The sequence below is a fragment of the Lemur catta genome, chromosome 25, assembly GCF_020740605.2.
Source record: "Lemur catta isolate mLemCat1 chromosome 25, mLemCat1.pri, whole genome shotgun sequence".
Taxonomy (NCBI): Eukaryota; Metazoa; Chordata; class Mammalia; order Primates; family Lemuridae; genus Lemur; species Lemur catta.
The window spans coordinates 4,770,566-4,791,064 of NC_059152.1; the positions used below are offsets into that span (position 1 = coordinate 4,770,566).

The window sequence follows — 20,499 nt, forward strand, 5'->3', positions numbered from 1 at the left end:
AACTGATACTTTCATATCATTTCTTACTAAATTTATTTTGCATGTAATGTATTTCGGGAAACATATTTAAGGACATATACCATCCAGAGATAAAAAGGCCATGATTTTTGCTGTGTTTAACAGAAATTTTTGTTGTGAGGTACTAAAGCTTTGGATACTAAAATTGATTACAACTCAAACAATAAACCTTTATATTCACTTCGTTAATTAAATATTTCCAGAAAGAGTTTAAACGTATATAGGGACTCCCAAAAGCTTTCAAATTTATTTTGATGGTTGTCATTTCCTAACAACCATTACATTGAGCTGTTTACTCTTCTCTTTCACTGTTCAATTACTTAGTTATTCTTAAAGCAAGAATGTGTAAAGCACATTATAGACTCCATAATCAGCATGGCCTTAGCTCTAAGTTGTTACTTAAAGTCCACATTGGTAGAACCAGAATGAAAAAGTAAGTAGGCCTAAGAGAAATATGCAAATATGCTCGCTCATATTTTTCACTTGATCCTTATATACATTCATTTACTAGGGATTTTTTTGCACGATCTATCCCCTTTTTTGTATACTGACCATTTCTGGATAACATCCTATATTGAGTATTCCACATACTGGATGTGATTTATATCTTTTGTTAGGATGTTTTATGGTTTAAATATCAAGATCTCAGAATAGACCACCTAGGCTTTGAAAGTTAAGATTCATTTTTATGTAAAAATCTGAATGTTTTATGAATTATGCTTTTAAAGTGAATGTGTAATAAATCATCTCCTTGCTGGTTTCACTTTTAGGTGTTAGAAGATAACGACTATGGCCGAGCGGTGGACTGGTGGGGCCTCGGGGTCGTCATGTACGAAATGATGTGCGGGCGGTTGCCTTTCTACAACCAGGATCACGAGAAACTTTTTGAACTAATACTAATGGAAGACATTAAATTCCCTCGAACACTCTCTTCAGATGCAAAATCATTGCTTTCAGGGCTCTTGATAAAGGATCCAAATAAACGGTAAGCTTCTGCTTGAGCTCAGTGAGTTAGTGATGAATGTGGTTAAAAATTGTGATATGGAAATTAATTCAAATATAACTAACTCCAAGAAGCAACGTATTTGGTATAGACATCTTTTCACTGAGCAACTGACTTATTTTTAACTGCATAATATAGAACATTTTAAAATTTCCTCAACTCTTTCCTAACTTGGACACTGTATGTAGTTTTACCAAATAAGGATTTTGAGAGTTCCATTATCTATATTATAAGTGAACAATTTCTTAATTGCCCTGTTGCTTGATATTGTGGGGAGGGGAGGATCCCTTTTCCTTTCAGTCTCTGGGCCTTTGTATTTCTTGTAAAAAGAATAGAGCTGTTTCTCTATGCTCTCCGCCCACCCCAACCTGTGTTAACGTACTAACTGTTTGTAATTTGAAAATTTTCTTTTCTATGCATAGCTGAAAGGGTTGATGGCCAAAAAAAATACCATCATACATTTTGTATTTCTGTTTTTGTAGCTATAGCTATGACCTGAAGAGTCCTGTAGCCCTGGCTGCTTTGCTCAATGAGCCACAGTATTTTTTGTTCATGTTTACATATTCATTCACACGTACATTTTATAAATCATACATGAAATGACTATTAATTTTTAAATGTTCCTTATATGTGTATATATCCATCCTTCTAGGTGCCTGTGCGTATCAGTATTTCTCTGAAAGTCTATTAGATTCTTAAGTACCTGGAGGTTAGATTATTTCATATATTGTTGAGTCTTTTGTAACATCTCACATAATGTTTTGTTGTAATGTTTTATTTATAGTTGATGCTCAGTGTGTATTTATTGACAGACTGGTTTAATAAGTGAAGGAATAAGTGACTCCTAAAATTTGAGCTTTGTCTACCTTAGAAATGGTTCCCATTACATGCTTATAGCTTTTAAATTTGTAAGGAACATGATTTTCATCTTCAGCAGAAATAAGCAAACATAACAAAAAGGATACTATCTTTTTGCTTTGTGAAGAACCATTCCAAAATATATTTTGTACTCTTAGTAGCAGATATTACTTTGTATTTGTAAAGTGATTTTGTTTTATTTTTTCAGAACATTTTCACATCTGTTTTCTCCCTTTTTCAGTAGCCTTGTAGTGTACGGAAGGTAGATATTCTCATTTCCATCGAGTGAGATGAAAACAAAGGCTCAGGAGGGTTAGGTGATTTATTCTAGGTCTCACAGAAAATTCATGCAGAACAAGAGTAGAAATCAAGTTTCTCAATGCCTATTTCCTATTTCTTACCTATCTTACTTACAGTGCAACAATTTCTCAGTTCAGGTTTTGAAATGTGTTCCATTCAATATGATTATTTTATAATCATGTGGTGAGTAGCACTTGGTGATAGGTAATCTTTAAATAGAGCTATGACTTCCACTTCATTTGATTTTGGGATCTACTATTTGGCTTGGTTTCAAGGGCAGTGAATTTTATCCTTTTCTGATTCCTGCAGGTTAACCGTGACCACCCATTTTTGTGTGTGTGGCCCTCTCTATAGTGGCTGGTAGAACAAAATTGTACTTGGAGTTTTCATGTTTATGTCTCATTCATTTTTTTCAGCCTACTCTACCCCATGGATAGCATATAGTAGGTACTTAGGAACTGTTGAACGAATGTAAAGTAAATTTTTAGAATGTTAGTGGCCTGGTGTATAGGACAACTCTTTATGGTTTGTTCACCCAGAGGTTGCTATTGATCCAAAAAGAAGGCGCATATTTTCAATTATCGGATACTTTATTTTACACTAGATGGACCAGGCACCTCCACTGTTGCATTAAAATATTGGGAATGTGAGGATGAACAAGATGAACAAATCTGTGCTGTAGATGTTAACAGAACAATGTGGGGCACAATGTATTTACTCACAGATGCTCAGGCCACACTGCATACACAGTGCTGTTGAAATTATTAGCCCTGTCTGGGAGATTGGAGGACTCGAGTTGGCTCATAAAGGAGTTGGAGTTTGCAGTGGCACTCAGAGAAATTTACATGTAAAATACAGCTAAAATGGCAGATGAACGTGGTATTTGAGAAGTTCAATGACGAGAGTGTAGAATATGAGTTGGGTAACATTGGGGAATGAAAGATGACCTGTTGGATTGTAAGGATCTTACGTTTCTTAGAAAATATTTAATTGTTGGTCAGAAGGGGATGAACATTTAAAGCAAGAGATGGTAGAATCAGATTTGTGTTGTGAGAAGGTAACTCTGGCAGCTTTGTCGTGGACAGATTAGAAGAGCAAAAGAGCCAGGAGCAGGCAAGCAGAGCAATTAAGAATGTTTATTGGAATTGTCCAGGTAAGAGAAGGGTCCTTCCCAAGGCATTGGTGAGCAAGCTGTAAGTAGAGCTTTGTAAATGATTAAATAGAAATGGTGAGGAAGTAGGTGGAGTCAGGGATGCCCCTGAGGTTTCCAGCGAGGGTGACTGGATTAAAGAATGGGGGATTACTAACAGGGAATATGAGCAACGTAACGGGGGGGCTCGATGTGGATATTAACGTTGGATATATTGAGTCTGAGGTTTCTATAGATAACCAAAATGGAAATGTCAAGTAAGCAACTGGAAGTAATAATACTAGTGTCGTTAGAAACACGGGATCTCAATGTATGGATTGGGAGCCATAGCCATCTGGGACATAGAGCCAGGACAGTGGTGGCGAAGGTAGAGTATGAAGAGACGAAGGCCTAGGACAGGAACCTGGGAAACATTATATTTACTAATTTAAGAGGTAGGAAGAAGAAAAACCAACAAAGGACCCTGAAAAGTCTTTGGAAACATAATCAAGGATAGCATTATAATATATCTCTTATTTTTTCTATTCGGCTATTATAACCACTGCCTGAATTTTGCTGGTATCCTTTATTGAATTGCTGTCAGTTCTGTCAAAGGGTCAACTATCATTTTGTTTTCATTTCTTACTCTCTGTTACTTTATAATCATTCTGTTAGTCCTTCCTTTATACTCCTGTGGAGCGTTTATAGGAAAAGCATGACCTGGTTTACATTCAGTAACGCTAGGAAAATAGGAATTCTGTGCTGTTCCTAATAGTAAAGAATTCCTAGTAACTGAGGATTTACTTTGGCATTCTGATACTGGAGTTTAGTACTCTAGACATAAATATCTCAGTTCAAAGCATATTTTGTTATTATTTTGAAGTCTTAAATTGTACATTAGACAGTCATTGACATTGAAATTTTTGACAGTTTCACACTCTGAGGAAGCTTGTGTTAAAGAATTTCTCCCAGCTTCTAAAATGGCAGTCTAAGATTGTATTCTTAGACTTTGCATAGTAGTCATGGCTGATATTTTAGTTTTATATATATTTGATAAATATAGAATAAATGCTGGCTATGTCCAAAGCCAAGCTATTGCTAGAGAACTTGAGGGGTTACATGAAAATGAGTAACCAAAGCTGGATTAAAACCTTTTATTTACAAAATGATTATGATTCTTCATTCCAACTCCTGCCTCATATGTAATCTCAAGTACAATTCAAATGAAAACAGTATTGAAATAAACTATAACATAAGTGTAAGAAAATACCATGGAGTTCTGATTTTTCTCATGCAGACTACTTTGATGCATACTTTGAAATATTAAATTCTTTTCAGAAACGTGTTTTTGATGCTTTTGAGTTTCTGGTTTCCAGTACTGATCTCTGCCCTCAAAGGAGTTTGCAGTCTCCTGGGAGAGAGATGTACGCAACTTGAAATAGAGTGAGAAAGAGTGAGGGCAGGGATTGGAGTCCTGAGGCTTCACTAAATACAGAACTTCCAATCTCAGGCTCCCAAATGCAAGCATCCAGCATTGCTGTTGTGATCTGATCCAATCTTGAAGTCCCTTCTCTGGGATGTGGTTCATTTAGAGAATTTTCTGTGGATCTGGGGATAGGAGACCCAGTGGTAGGAACCATTTATCATCACTAAAGATGTTCAGGTATCAGCTAATTGTTTTATTTTCCTTTCTGACAATGTGTCAGAGGATCCTGTGTCCTTCTCAAATCATGTGTTTCTTATACCTGATAATCAGAATTCATTAGAATGGTATAATTACAAGCCAGGCATGGTGGCATGTGCCTGTAGTCCTAGCTACTCAGGAGGCTGAGGCAGGAGGATCGCTTGAGCCCAGGAGTGGTCTGAAGCTGCAGTGAATTATGAATGCACCACTGTATTCCTGCCTGGGTGACAGAGCAAAACCCCATCTCTTAAAAAAAAAAAATTATATATGTATACACTTACAGACATTATAGATGGTCCCAGATATATGTTGGTTTGAATTTATGATTATGTGAAAATGGTAGTATTCAGTATGCTCCTTGAGTTACCATAGGCTATGTCTGAATAAACCCATATTAAATTGAAATATCAAATATGGGTTTATCTGGAGGTAAGCCTGTTGTTAAGTCTATGAGCATCTGTATTTGTTTTCTGTGACCTACTTGGTTTTCTTCCCACCCAGTGATGTGTTGGAATTGGCACATAACCAGCTCACAAGAACCAGATGTTAAATTTTCAGCAACTTTGTGAGATGGTTGTTTAATATAGTCATTATTAAAAATTTAATATAAATTTACAAATTCAATCAAGAATAGGGCAAGCAAAGGTAATAAATACTCAGAACTCATCACTCCCTAATAATTTTGTTATGCTTTACCATTATGTGGGTTTTTGAGGTTATTTATGTCTGTTGTATCTGTATGGAAATAACATATAATGGTTTGCTACTGTGCATGTTACTTCTATGTTGAGGGACATCGTACTGGTAGCTTGAAATTGGCCATGGTGGGAGTATACTACCAAAATTGGCAAATATTATGTTAGGGTTTGACTTAACATTTTTTTGATTGTTTAGACTTAAGACAGTGATGGAGAAAATGTTAATAATGTAGATTAAATTTAAAAGTTTGTTGTCTGCATCCATTACATTGTAAATAGCGCAAAAAATGGAGTAAATATTTCATTTTTCCAAAACTATTAACCATTCAGCGAAGAAGTCACATAACTGTCAAATGAAGTTCAGATGTATGTCTCTGTTGTATCACTTTCATCTTTGACTTTAACGTGAACAAAAATGTCAACCAATATTCATGTCAGAAAAAATTGTAAGTCATTTGCATACATAGGCAGCTTTGAAGTTCAGCAAAACTTAAGTTTTCTCTGGGAATCACTTGGCTAATTTACAAAAGAGAATATTGTATATTTGTAAATGTTATGCTTCACATCCTTTAGATTAGTAAAACTTACAACAAACTTACACACACACACACACACACACACACAGACACACACACACACGATCTCCCCCAGAGAGCTGTTTGTTGAGCTTTTACTGGCACACATCGTTTCTAACCATGAACAAGTTCAAATAAAGGTTGCTATGTTAAATACAGATTTAAATAGGTTTACTTTACTTTCTTTTCATCTTTCTTTCCTCTTTTTTTTTCCCCATTTCAAATTTTTTTTATTCTAAATAAAAGCCACACTGTGTGCTGATCAATGGAATATGAAAGAATCAGATGTACAAGGATTTTAGATATCTACTATTTTGGGGGAAAAGTTTACAAATTATAGAAAACTTTACAGCAGTAGATAGTAACCACTTAAATTATCAGGAGGTCAGTACTTATCAATTTAATGGAAGAAGTTAGACATCAACAACTCTTCTCTGTTTCATAAGAGACTTTAGCTATTGGGGGGGCAGGTAGGGTGGACAGAGGAAGGGTTTTAAAGAAACATCAAAATCAAAACAGCTTCATTTGCATTCTGATGTTAAGTTTATGATGCATAATCACATTCAAAGCAATGCTGTGTGCCCTGCTTCCTGACTCATTTGGTGCAGGACTTAGAGAAAAAGGAAAAGGACATGTGGGACTCCCAGATGGGCACCAGCCATGGTGATGTGCACCTGTGGTCCTAGCTACTGGGAGGCTGAGGTGGGAGGGTCGCTTGAGCCCAGGAATTCAGGATTATAGTGAGCTATGATCATGCCACTGCACACTAGCCTGGGTGACTGAGCAAACCCCTGCCTCTAAAAAATAAAAATAAAAAAAATTAAAAAGAGAGAATTGACAATGATAATATTTACCATTTATTGTGCTAGGCACTTGCCTGTGTTATTTCTATCCCTTGCAATAACTCACCAGTCAAGTAGTGTCCCCACTCTACAGATTAGCAAACTGAGGTTAAGCCATTTTTTTTTTCACACATCTTCTAAGTATCTCTTCCAGGTCTGTCTCCAAAGTCTCTGATCTTTTCCAAATACTGCTGTTCTGAAGCTAGTTCTTACTACTAGCATACTGGGAAAATTAGATCTTACAGAAAAGCTTTTTGTGTTTATGGCTATTTATCTGAAGAACTATGTATTACTTAGAAAATTATACTTTGACAAAAACATTTTTTTGTTATGCTTTGGGTAAATGTTTTATACTCATTTAATTTTATTTCTGTCCTCATAGCCTTGGTGGAGGACCAGATGATGCAAAAGAAATTATGAGACACAGTTTCTTTTCTGGAATAAACTGGCAAGATGTATATGATAAAAAGGTAGGATATCTTTATGGGATAATATGTATACATTTTGGCTACTCTGCTAAAAGGAATTTATGGCAAAACAATTTTAACATGAATAAAATTTAATGATGTAATGATATTTTCCATTTTACTGTGACATTTATGTGATTATTGAACTTCTGGACACAAAATTTTGTGTATAATCTTGACTCTCCAAATTCGTCTTGAAATTTTATTCAACATGATCAAAAAATTTATTTTTTTCCATAATAATTTGTTAGTTTGTCTTCTTTAATTGAAAAAAAAAAGACACCCAATATTATGCTTTTATTTAGGGAATCTAGTGAAAAAAATCATAATTTTTATCTTTTATTTTTATTTATGTGCAAATTTATGGGGTACATGTGCCATTTTATTGTATAGATTGTTTAGTGGTCAAGGCTTTTAGGAAATATGTCACCCAAATACCATATATTGTACTCATTAACTAATTTCTCGTCCTCCACCCCCGCACCCCTTTACCTTTGTGAATCTTCATTGTCTGTCCTGCTCTCTGTGTCCACATGTACACATTTTTTTGGCACCCACTTGCAAGTGAGGACAGGCAACATTTGACTGTCTGTGCCTGGCTTGTTTCACTTAAGATAATGGCCTTCAGTTCCTTCCACATTGCTGCAAAAGACCTGATTTCATTCTTTTTAATGGCTGAATGGTATTCCCTCGTGTAAATGTACCACTTTTGTTTATCCGCTCCTCCATTGATGGACACTTAGATTGATTCCATGTCTTTGCTATTGTGGATAGTGATGTGATAAACATGAGTGCAGGTATCTTTTTCATATATTGGTTTCTTTTCCGTTAATACCCTAAGGAAAAGAGTATCCCAAAGCAAGATACCCAGTAGTGGGATTGCTAGATCAAAACCGTCAAAAGACATAAATAAATGCAAAGACATCTCATGGTTATGGACCGGATACTTAAGATTGTTAGGATGGTGGTACTACTCAAAATGATAATATAGATATTAAATGCAAAATTTTTTCTCGGTCTTACAGTGGAATACTATTCAACAGTAAAAAATGAATAACTTGGATTTATGTAGATCAAGAGTGATAAATCTCAGAAATATAAACACAGAAACAGGTTACTAAGGATATTTAGAGAATGATACCACATTACAAAAACTGAAAATGAGGGGTGGCTAATGGATGCAAAAATATAGTCAGACAGTTAGAATGAACAATATTTGATGGCACAACAAAATGACTATAATCAACAATAAGTTAGCGTATACTTTAAAATAACTGAAAGAGTAGTATTGGAATATTCCTAACACAAAGAAGTAATAAATGTCTGAGCTGATGGATACTGCAGTTACACTGATTTGATTAATTCACATTGTGTGCATGTATCAAAATATCACATGTACCCTGTAAAGATATACAACCATTATGTACCCATAATAACTAAAAAACTTTTTAAAAACACAATAAACTAAAGAAACCATTAAATTTATGACCACATATGTGGGAGGAAAATGTAAAAACTTGCATGCAAATCATACAAAGTAACTCCAGGACAATATTTGCTTGAATCTTACATAATTGTCATTCTCACAGGTTGAAAATGGTTGAACATTAGTGAGGGGGAAAGGAATAGATATTTAGCTATATCAAGTTTATATCTTAGAAAAACAAAAGTTTGAAAGTACATATGGCACAATGTTAAGATGAGTTAGGTCTGGTTGTCTTTTTTATATTTTCTATTCTTAATGCTTAAAATAGTTTTTTTTTTTATTTTTAAGTCAAGTCAAAGGTAAAAGAAATGGAAACACCAAGCCTTAGACTACTCAAGAAAATTGAAGAGGAAAAAAAAGAATAGTTGAGATGGACACAGACTTTAGAATGGGTGATATTTGTTTGTTTTGCTTATATACTTAGGGTAAAGATCCAGTGAGGAGTATGAAAGTGGAGATACATAGAAAAAAGTAATAGTTACAATTAAAACATATCGATAGTAAGATGTAAGGTCAATAAATGTAGGAAAAAAGCAAGATCAGAGGTGGGTACCCTTGTAGTGACATCGATTGGAAAGAAAGAAGATGTTCCCCAAAGCAAACGTATTTGTAGCCATTTGGGCAGGAAGTTAGGGCAGTTTGTGCCTGAGGGCCCTTTCTTTATGTTAGGAGTCCTGCCTTCTTTCTCAGAGTGGGAGGAAAATGTGTGGTTGATGGCAGAAGCTTGAGGAGATGACGGCCTTACGTAGGGAGAGGTGTCGGGGCTGGGAGAAACCCACCTGGGGACCTATAAAGGGCCCACCTGAGGGAGACCGCAGAGGCCCACTTAGTGCTGACGAAGCTTTGTTCCTCAAGGAGAAACAAATAATAACCCTTGTAAAACATAATTATATACTAATTATAAAACAACATAAAACAGTTGAAGAGCAAGAAGCATTTAGTGGTGGTTGACTTGGAATTTTTGGCTTCTTTTGAGATGGATCTCAATACTTACTACATTTCTACTGGTTTCTCAGAGATTTCCCTCAGAAAAGAAGAAAAAAGTTGCTTCTAGAGAGTGATTTGGGTACTTGATAGTTTATTTTGGTCACTTGGTTGATACTCATTTCCGTGGGAGGACAACTGATTAAATATGTAATAGCCTATCACATGCAGAGAGGCCTCAATGAAATAATATCTCCTCTGAAAGGGCCTGAGTGAATCTTCTAGACCTTACTATATTAATTTTAAGTCTTTCAGTTTATTCATTAAACATCTGTGTTTCTATTTGAAGATTAATCTTCATCTCTGTCCCAGATTCCAACTTAGGACTTTCAGTATTCATTCTTTTCCCACATATTTACCATTTCCAATGCTCTTCTTTTTTAAATTAATCTTTTACTGAGATACAATTCACCCTTTAAAGTATACACCTCAGTGGTTTTTAGGATATTTGCAGACTTGTACAACCATCACCGCTGTGTAATTTCAGAATTCTTCTACTTGAAGATCCAGGTTTCTTTCTGGGGTCATTCCCCTTCAGCTAAAGAATTTCCTGTATCATTTCTTGTCATGCAGCTGGCAAAAAGAAATTTCTTATGGGACGATGTCTTTATTTTGCCTTCATTCTTGAAGGACGTTTTCACTGAATATAAAATTGTGAGTTGAGAGTTTAGTGAGTTTAAGTATTTATTCCCTTTTAAGGTATGTGTTATGTTTCACTGGCTGTTTTCAAGATATTTGTGTGTGTGGCTTTGTGATATGGCAGTTGACAGGCTCAGCTACATTTCCCTTTGCTGTATGAGGCTCTCATGGGGGATGAGGATAGAGGTGAAGCAGCAGGCACTTCGCAGCTCATTCGTGCTTGTGGGTGTGAGGCAGGGATCAGGCCTGTGTCTATTCCACCTCCCCGGATCCTCTTTTAGCCTTTCCTGCCACTGGCCGGGCTGCGTGTGTAGCTGTGTGACGAAGGTCCCCAGGTGTTGCAGGACATCCACACCTGCCAGGTCAGAGACAGCAAGAACTGACGTGCTTCAGTCTCTCCTCGTGGGCTCCAGCTTGTGCTTCTGGGATCTGTTTCGCTTTTCTCTCCCCACTTTACTCGTATCTTTCCTTCTCAACTTACTGTCCTGTGGCCACGAAGGCCCAGCGGGAAACTTGAAGTCAACAGCCTTCCCGAGACTGCATAGCCAGCTCCCACGGGGATTGGAATAGAATAAGTTCACATCCGTGTGACCCCTTTACACACACTGTCACACACACACACTCTCACACTCACACTCACACACACACTCACACACACACTCACACACACACACACTCACACACACACACTCACACACACACACACACACTCACACACACACACACACACTCACACACACACACTCACACACTCACACACACACACTCACACACTCACACACACACACACACACACTCACACACACACACTCACACACACACACACACTCACACACACACTCACACACACACACACACACACACACACGCAGTTTTGCTTGTCTGATGGAACCCCGGCAGACTTTGGTTTTCAGCCTCTCGACTATAAAGTGTGTGTAGGTGAGATCTTCTTTGTCATTATTCTTCTTGGGGTTCTCCGAGCTTTTTGAGTTGCCTTCATATCCTTTATTAACTTTGGAAAATTTTTAGCCATTATTTCTTGAACTGTATTTTCCACCTTATTGTCGGACTCCTCTCCTTCTGTAATTCCAAGTACATGTACGTTAGCCTTAGATACCGTCCCACAGCTCCCTTGAAGTTCTCCTTTTTTCCATGACACTCAGATCCGATAATCTCTACTGCTGTATCTTCAGGTTTACTGACTCTTGTATATAATCTCCAATCGGCTGTAAACCCATACGGTGAATTTCTTGTTTCAAATATATTTTTTTCCATTTTAGATTTTCCATTTGGTCCTTTTATTAATAGTTTCTGTTCCCCTGCCGAGCCTTCTCACCTGTTCTTCTCATTATGAACATGTTTTACTTTGCATCACGGATCGCAGTTACAAAGCTGCTTTAAAATCCTCATCTGCAAATTCCAGCATCAGCCCATCCCGGCATCAGTGACCATGGGTCTCTTTTTCAGGTGCATGGACTCTCTCCCTTTTTATTTTATTTTATTTTTTAATTCTGAGTCATTTTGGAACATGTCCTGGATATTGTGACAGATACGTTGTTGTGCCTCTGAATTCGGTTAAGTTACAGCAAAGAATATTACATGGTTTTGTTTTAGCAGGCAAGTTATCATGGGTGAACTCCACCTGCAAACTCTGTCTTCTCCCCAGTGGGTTAAAGTTTCCGGTCAGTTTATTTAGCCTTCACCAGGGCTCTGGCGTCTGCCCTGTGCGTGGGTGGTCCAGGAGTCAGCCGAGATCTGGGCAGACTTTAGGTGTAGGATTTAGGGCTCCCTGTCTCGGGCATTCTCTTTTCTGGTATTAAAGCTGCTGTGCTTGTCCAGATTCTGTCCTCTGCTTCTTCACGGCAGTAGGACTGTGGAATTCTAATTTAAGGTTTTTTTTGCCCTACGTAGCAGGGGCCCACCTTCAGGCAAATGAGTAGCATCACCTGTCCACACACCTACAGCCAGTGGAACGACGGGTGCTTGTGAAGGTCTTTTTAAATGAGAAAATGTATCAAGGAAAAATGAGTTCAAATTTCTGGGGATTACTTGTAAACCAGTGCAAATCACTCATATCATGTGTTAACAAGCCCTTCAAAATTCCTACAGGGAAAGCAGATGTACTAATTGAACATTTAATGTTTGTTATAGCTAAAATATTCATATTTGCAGGTTCAATTTATGAAACAATAGTTGTGTATTAATGTGGCACATGCCTTGGGTCTGTTGGTGTATTTTTTATAGGATCAAGGTTAATAGTATGAACTTCAATTACTGCTGTGTGGTTTTGTAAAAATGAAATACAGGAATTTTAGTTTCTGGTTTTATGTCAAGAAGGATTCACTGGTATTGTAAAGCTTAGCATATAAAGTAATAATATGTATATGCCATATATCTATTAGTTAGAAATCCTCTTTGTATACTCCTGCTTTTCCAAAACATGCAAATACACACAAAGCATGAAGCCAGTATTCAACAAACCGGAATCCCCACCTAAGCCTGGCTACTCTCTCATGTTTCAAAGAAGTAAAAATTATACCAGGGGATTACTCTCTGTGGCAAATATAAGCACTTAATAGTGCTGACAATTTTTATTGCAAATATCTATGTTCCAATATTTTGATTCATATATGCCAACACAGAGGTAGAAATAACCACAGATTTTAAGGCAACACACACACACAGAACTCTTAGAGCTAATAAATTCAGGAAAGTTGTAGAATGTGAAATCAACATAGAAAATACATTGTATTTCTGTATATTAGCTATAAACACTCCAAAAAGGAACGTAAGAAAAACAATTGCATTTAAAATATTAATAGCATCAAAAAGAATAAAATGTTTAAGAATAAATTTAACCAAAGAAGCATAAGATTTGTACGCTGTAGACTATACAAAACATTGCTGAAAGAAATTAGGACATAAATAAATGAAAAGACATCTCATGTTTATGGACTGGATACTTAAGATTGTTAGGATGGTGGTGTACTACTCAAAATGATAATATAGATTAAATGCAAAATTTTTTCTCTGTCTTACAGTAGAATACTATTCAAGAGTAAAAAATAACTCGGATTAATATATATCAAGAGTGATAAATCTCAGAAATACAGACACACAAATCATATTTAGAGAATGATACCACATTACAAAAACTGAAGATGGGGGGTGGCTAACAGGTGCAGAAATCTAGTTAGGTAGAATGAACAATATTTGGCAGCACAACAAAGTGACTGTAACAGCAGTAAGTTGCATGCCTGCAGTCCCAGCTACTCGGGAGGCTGTGGCAGGAGGATCATTTGAGCCCCAGGTGTTTGAGGTCAGGGTGAGTTGTTGTGCTCACACCACTGAACTCTCTAGCCTGGGTGACAGAGTGAGACCCTATCTCTTAATAAAAAACTCTATTTTTGAAAAAAGTCCTTGCCCCCATGGAACTTATATTGGGGGTGAGGTATAATGATGGTGACAGTAAACAAATACATGTGTGTTACATGTCTGAGTATGCGTACGTGTCTGTGAATCAGATGTTGAAAAGTCTTTGAAGGAAAACAGTGTGAGAATGGAAGGTGATGGGGGAGGGAAACTGTTTGATGCAGGAAGGTCACGAAAGACCTTGGTAATAAAGTGACCTTTGAAACAGAGACTATTTTAAGCTCACCTGTAATCTTTTGAAAACTGCTTTAAGATATGTTTCAGTTTTTTGAAGTTACAGATGACCACCGTCTGTCTCATCTGCAAGGACAGGGGTTTCCCCCTAACTTGAAGGCAGAGTTAAATTTCTGGAAGCGGATGACAAGGGCCGAAGTGAGCAAACCCTCCTCCCAGTGCCCAAGAGAAGCCCATTTGGGCCAAAGGAATTTCTTGTGGTTAACTTTTGATTGGAAAAATGAAGACCCATTTTGTGAACATCTGTAGACTAGTGAGTCAGAAGGAAAATCCCAACATCCCAACCAGTTTCCCAATTTCCTGCCAGGTAGGAAGGAAATTACCCCCTAAGTTTCCTAAAAGGGAAACCACGACTGTTCCCGGCTGTGTCACCTGGGGTGTTCTGTGTGCACGTGCGTGATGCCGGCGAAGGAACAGCCTGACCCTGAGTGGAAGAGGGAGGAGTCCCCCCGGGGGAGTGGCTGCTTATGTCCAGTGACCCTAACAGCAGCTAGAGGTTTCTCCTCACCGCTGGCAGAGGAACTTGCTCCAGGTAGGGGATTAAAGAGGCCGAGAGGGAGCCATATTGTTCTTTAGCAGCCATTCTCAGCTGATAAATGGAACTTAGACTTGGTTCATCTCCAAAGGAGTATTTGCTAGTAATGGAGACCTCAGAGTAGCTGTGTACTGGGGACAAACAGAAGGAACGATAAAGGGAGATTGGAAATGCTTTGTGTCAGGTGCTGCAAACTGCTCTGTGTTCCTTTATTTTGACAACATGCATTTAACTCTGCTCATTCCCTGGCTTTTAAAAATGGAGTGCGTCTAGACAATAATTTAAAGATTTTTGCCTTTATTATTTAACATAATTTGGTGACCGTAAGAGTGGAGAAATGTATTGATCTAAAGCCAATTGCGTGTTTCTGTTTCTGTAAAAATTTTTATAAAACATGCTAATTTCTGTCATTCTGTTTTCCACTTCTTATCCCTGTGGGAATTGCATTCCAAAAGCGGCATCTCCCGTTCGACTGATACTCCTCAGAGCGTGTGCTCTGTGTCCCGGCCCTGGGCCTGGGCCCTGAGAAGCACCTTCCCCGCACCCGCTCCCTCCCGGCGGAGGAGGTTCAGGGGGCTCAGTCTGCAGCACCCCAGCACCCCTCCCACCCCACGCCCAAGGCGGGACCCGCATGCATGAGTCCAGCCCTGCCAATCCTGGAGCAGTTACTCTTAACCTCTTTTGAAGATCCGGTGAAAGCTGTGGACAAAATTTTGCACGTAACTTCAGAGGCTGCTACGAATCCCTGTTCCAGGGGAGGGGCAGGTATTAATGCCTGTCTCAAATAAGCAGAGTTCTCTGCAAAGCATCAAGGCAGCATCTATCCGTGACCTAGAGAATACCTTTATTATTAAGTTGTATTTTTAACAATAACCTCTTCAGCGAGGCACTAGGACATCTTGTCACAGTGCTTTCCATGCATAGGGTTTTGCATGTACGTTTGTTATTGGGAAAAAGATAGGACAGATTTTTAAATATCTCCCCCCTGCCCTGTTCTGTGATTCTCCTCTGCTGTTTCATGTGATCTATCAAATTTTACCCAGAGCAACTAAGGACCACGTTGTGTTCAGACCGTTGACTGGGACGCCAAATACCACACACACCTCACACGGTGACTCAGCATTGGAGATTTCCGTACTGTTCATTTAGTTCCTTGTTCTCTAGTTTTGTCCTAAAAATGAACGTTCCTAAATTGAAATCAGTTAACGTAATTCTTTTTCTTTCTTCTCACAGCTTGTACCTCCTTTTAAGCCTCAAGTAACATCTGAAACAGACACCAGGTATTTTGATGAAGAATTCACAGCTCAGACCATCACAATAACACCGCCTGAAAAATGTAAGTACACCTAGAAGGCAGTTGATGACATTCTAATATGGCTGAAGAAAACAGTCTTTTTTGAAAGTAATTTCATACTTTCAAGATCAAATTCTACAGTGACTTTATTCCATTCCATTTTAAAATGCAGAGTTTCCAATGTAGGAAATATCAAAAGACAGGTAGCTGCGAGAAAGCTTTTCTGGGTAAGAAAAATTATAGAGAGAAATTTGAGATGAAATTACAGACTAGCATTTATTTCTTTACTGTTCTGCAACAGTGAATTTTAAAGCTATTAAGTAAGTAGGAGCCCAGAATTAGCAAAATTATGAAGGTAATGATATGAATGATCAAGGTCTGGGAGACATTCTCATGCTGACCAAGGTCTGCATCTGTTGTCATTAATTTAGGAAGGAGGATGAGATTCAGTTTGGGACAATATTCGGATACCTTAAAGAATTCTCCAAGTCACACATCTTTTGGTTGACACAACAGTGTCATGTTAGTTTTTCTCTCTCTTTTTTTTTTTTTCCTTTATTTCCTTTCCTACATTTCCTCTCTTCCCATCTCTCTCTAAAAGGCAGGTAGCTGACGGTGCTCGTGGACACTGAGGGTCCCTGAGAGGGAAGGGGGGAGTTAAGTGAGATTCCGGCTGTGGTGGCCGTCAACAGATGTTAGTTGATGGCAAAGCAGGAGTCATCTGGGACAAAACGTCAATCTGGGCTTCATGGCCTGGTAGCAAAGGGACTGCAATACCCTGAAATTAGACATATGATTATGTGTGCATATATGCATTTTCTTCCTTTAAATTGGCAAGAAGTTAAGAGCCTCCTAACGTTCATTCCATAAGTGACGAAACTGAAGCCCAGAGAGGGGTTAAGGTCGCGCGAGGTCCTGCACTTAGTGTCCCCCTCGGCCCGGCCCGGGGCAGGCTCGCAGCTTGGCGGACGCCCCGGCTAGCTGTGAGATATCGCTGGGCTGAGTGGGCCACTCACAGCGTGTCCACTGTGGGGGGCAGCGAGCGTCCCCTCTGTCTTGTGCCACCGCTGGCACTTTAGAACCACTGAGAGTCAACAGAAAGCCCGTGGAGTCGTGGGCAAGTCGCTAAGGGCTGGGTGGTGGGAACGGTGGGCACCAGCCTTGACCTCCGGCCCCCGCGTGGACCGTCTGTTAGGACTGTGACTGGCCGAGCCGCTGTGACAGCAGCGAGGTGTTGGAGCGGCCCGCGAGCAGTCCCCACCATGCCCGCCATTTGGTGATAACCCTAATTGGAATCAGACCCTGTCATTCCTCTGCTTAAAAGCTTCCAGTGGCTTCCATTGCACTGTCAACCCACAGTGCTCACACCGGCTGGCACAGCCCCGTCGGACCCGGGCCCTTCCGCCTCTCTGGCTTCTTCCTGCTCCGTCTTCCCCCGCTGTCCCCGTCCCCGTGTCCAGCCGTGCCTTGAACACACCAGGCTTCCCCGTGCCCGGGGACTGGGTGCGTTTCCTCCTCTCTCTGCCTAGGAGGGTCTTCTTCGCAGGTACCTGCATGAATGGCTCGCTCTTATTCCTCGGATTCGAGCCCAGGTGTCGTTTCTTTGTTTACCATCTTGTTTCTGCCACAAGAACGTACTGTAGCTCCGAGAGGAAGGATCTCGCTTGTCTCATTCACTGCCAGCCCCGGCTCCCAGCTCGCTGTCTGCCTGGTGCAGGCATTCAGTAATTCTAGAGGAATGAAAAAGCAGAATATGGCGAGGACCTGGGGCTTCAGGGCCAAGAGGAGGCTGAGGCCGGCCTCCCTGCTCGGGAGCCACAGTGGCACTGGGATAGGAGGGTCCTGAACATACCTCTGTCCCCCTCTTTCTTTTATTTACTTTGTATTTTTTTTTTAAAGATAGGGTCTTGCTCTGTTGTCCAGCCTGGAGTACTGTGGCATGATCATAGCTCACCACAGCCTTGCTCAAATGCCTGGGCTTAGGCACTCCTCCTGCCTCAGCCTCCCAAGTAGCTGGGACTGCAGGCACGTGTCACTACATGGCGTGGCTAATTTTTCTTACTTTTTTGTAGAGACAAGGTTTCACTGTGTGGCCCAGGCTGGTCTTGAACTCCTGGCTTCACCCAATCCTCCTGGCTTCACCCAATCCTCCTGTCTCGGCCTCCCAATGTGCTGGCATTACAGGCGTGAGCCACCGCACCCGGCCCGGTTTTCTTCTTCAATAGAGCCTCTGGCATTGTAGACTCTCTTTAGGACACTAACCGTGTTACCTTGCAAGTCATGGAAACAGGTCGGCTCTGTAAACGCAAAGCCGCGAGGAGAAATCTCACTTCAGAGCCCTACACGCAAAGTCCCAGTTTGGGAGACAGAGACTCAGACCTGGGGAACCTGCGTCTACCACGTACTTACCAGCTCTGGGACATGGCAGGCCACTTGTCCCCTGGAGAAGGGAGTGCGAGGCTGGGTATTCTCTGGGGGCCCATCTTGCCCGGCTGTGCCTGAGAAGCCGTCTCTTCAGGACAGGCACCCGGAGTGCTGCGGGTTCGAATCTCCCTGCTCAGTTTTATTCTAGCACCAGATTAACCCTTCCGTGGTGATGCTTGGGGCTGGGACCCACTCCGTGATGGGTGACAACAGGCCCAGCGCAGTGAGCACCCAGCCTAGCTGAAAGGAGTGGGCGCGCGTGGGGGCCAGGGCTGGCTGGATGTGGGGCCCGGAAACGCGAGGCCACCAAGGCCCCAGGGAAACGGTTGCAGACGGATTCGGTGCTAAGTCGGGTAGATTAGAAACGGTTACACACGTCTCCTCACCTGTCAGTCGTTTTCTCACAATTGGCTTGAATTTCAAAGCCTGAGCTGCCAGGGACCAGGATCTCTTCAAAACTCACCTTCCTGCCTCAGCCCTAACTCCACCCCCTGTCCCGATGAGAATCTGCCACTAGTGTGCCTTTTACGGCTGGATTTCTAGAACTTCTGTAATGAGGCTGAAATGTCAGGTGTTTTAAGTACCCCAGCACAGTTTCTAGAACATAATTTGATCCAGTTCCTCAGCTTCACTGATCAACAATATGAAAGCCACCAAGAATGTTTTTCCTGGCATGTCATATTTTATCACTAACAGCAGCTGTGTTCTTCAGAGAACATATGTCCTTTCAAACGTGGGTCGTGCCGTGGAAGCCCAAGACCTCGGTGCCTTTACAGGGTGAGAGGTCGCTTCCAAGATACGGTTATCAGTCCACCTGCAACTGTGGGCCCGTCAAAGGCTGGCTTTTGTGGGTGTCAAAAGTGGGGTGTGGCCCTGCCCTGCCACTGGCCCCCGGGTGGTACAGAAACAAGGGCCCAGCAACGTCGTCTGTGTCCGAGAGGGCACGCCACAGTCTAGGGTCGGGAGGGCGCCGTGGGCTTGCTGTCTTGCGTCCCTGCTCAGGGTGTCTGGAAGGGAAGTCGGATGAAAGCCCCGCGGGACGTGGCAGGACGTGGCAGGGCACAGGCAGGGCTGCGGGTGCGTCGCTCAGCAGGGTGGCATGCACTGTGCGTGGCAGCTCCTGGGTTCTTTCAGGACACAGGGCCGGTGTTTGTAGTTTGACAGTCCTTGGATATACCCTAGATTCCCTTAAGGGGCAGATAACAGGAGACTCAGTGAAACCTAGGAGTGTGATGACATTTAACATCATCTTTTCTCCTTGCAGCTTTGAGAGTGGTGCTGGGAAGAAATCGTTGCAGCTCCCTAACTGCTCGCACAGAGGTTTTGTTCCTACAGTAGCCACAGTAGTACCACTCGTTAGCAATTGTCTTCCCACTTGCCACCTTGCCGTATAAAACAGAATGGAGTTATTTTTTTTTTAGAACAGATCAGCAGTTAGAAAGGCAAAATGTTCCATTTTCTACAAACAGCTGCAATAACATGCCAGATTGTCCTCACTGGTGTTAATTAATTGAACAGATTTTGGAACGTGCCGTCTTTCGTTCTATCCATTAATGGTCCTCTGCCTTCCTCTTACAGAAAGAGAGATTTTCTTTGAGATCTGGTAGCTCTTGCTGCCATATAATTACATTTGTTAAATGCTCTAAGAAAATCAGGCAACCGATGCTCCTTGGATCTGTGGCTTCAGATGTAACATGTAGGGTTAATCCTTTAGTTTTCTTTTTCCAGATGTGGTTTTTTTTTTTAAACATAGTTCATGTTCATTATCATCTTTGGATGCTATGAACGTGCTTTCCTAGCAGGAACTGACCTGTGCAGGCTGACTCTGGGTGACAGGCTCTGACTCGGCGTCAGCTGCCACCTCCCCCAGCCCCTCCCCGCGCAGGCCCCGCCCGGG

General features: G+C 40.7%; 1 protein-coding gene across 2 annotated transcripts in view; it reads left to right on the top strand.

Annotated features, from left to right (window-relative positions):
- The window catches only part of AKT3 (AKT serine/threonine kinase 3), a 215,104-nt gene that overhangs the window by 188,918 nt on the left and 5,687 nt on the right, over positions 1–20,499 (top strand). For both annotated transcript variants that reach the window (XM_045537212.1, XM_045537213.1), the window contains 3 exons: positions 789–1,003; positions 7,490–7,577; positions 16,118–16,220. In XM_045537212.1, the coding sequence (XP_045393168.1) occupies positions 789–1,003; positions 7,490–7,577; positions 16,118–16,220 (406 nt within the window). The remainder of the gene's footprint in view (positions 1–788; positions 1,004–7,489; positions 7,578–16,117; positions 16,221–20,499) is intronic.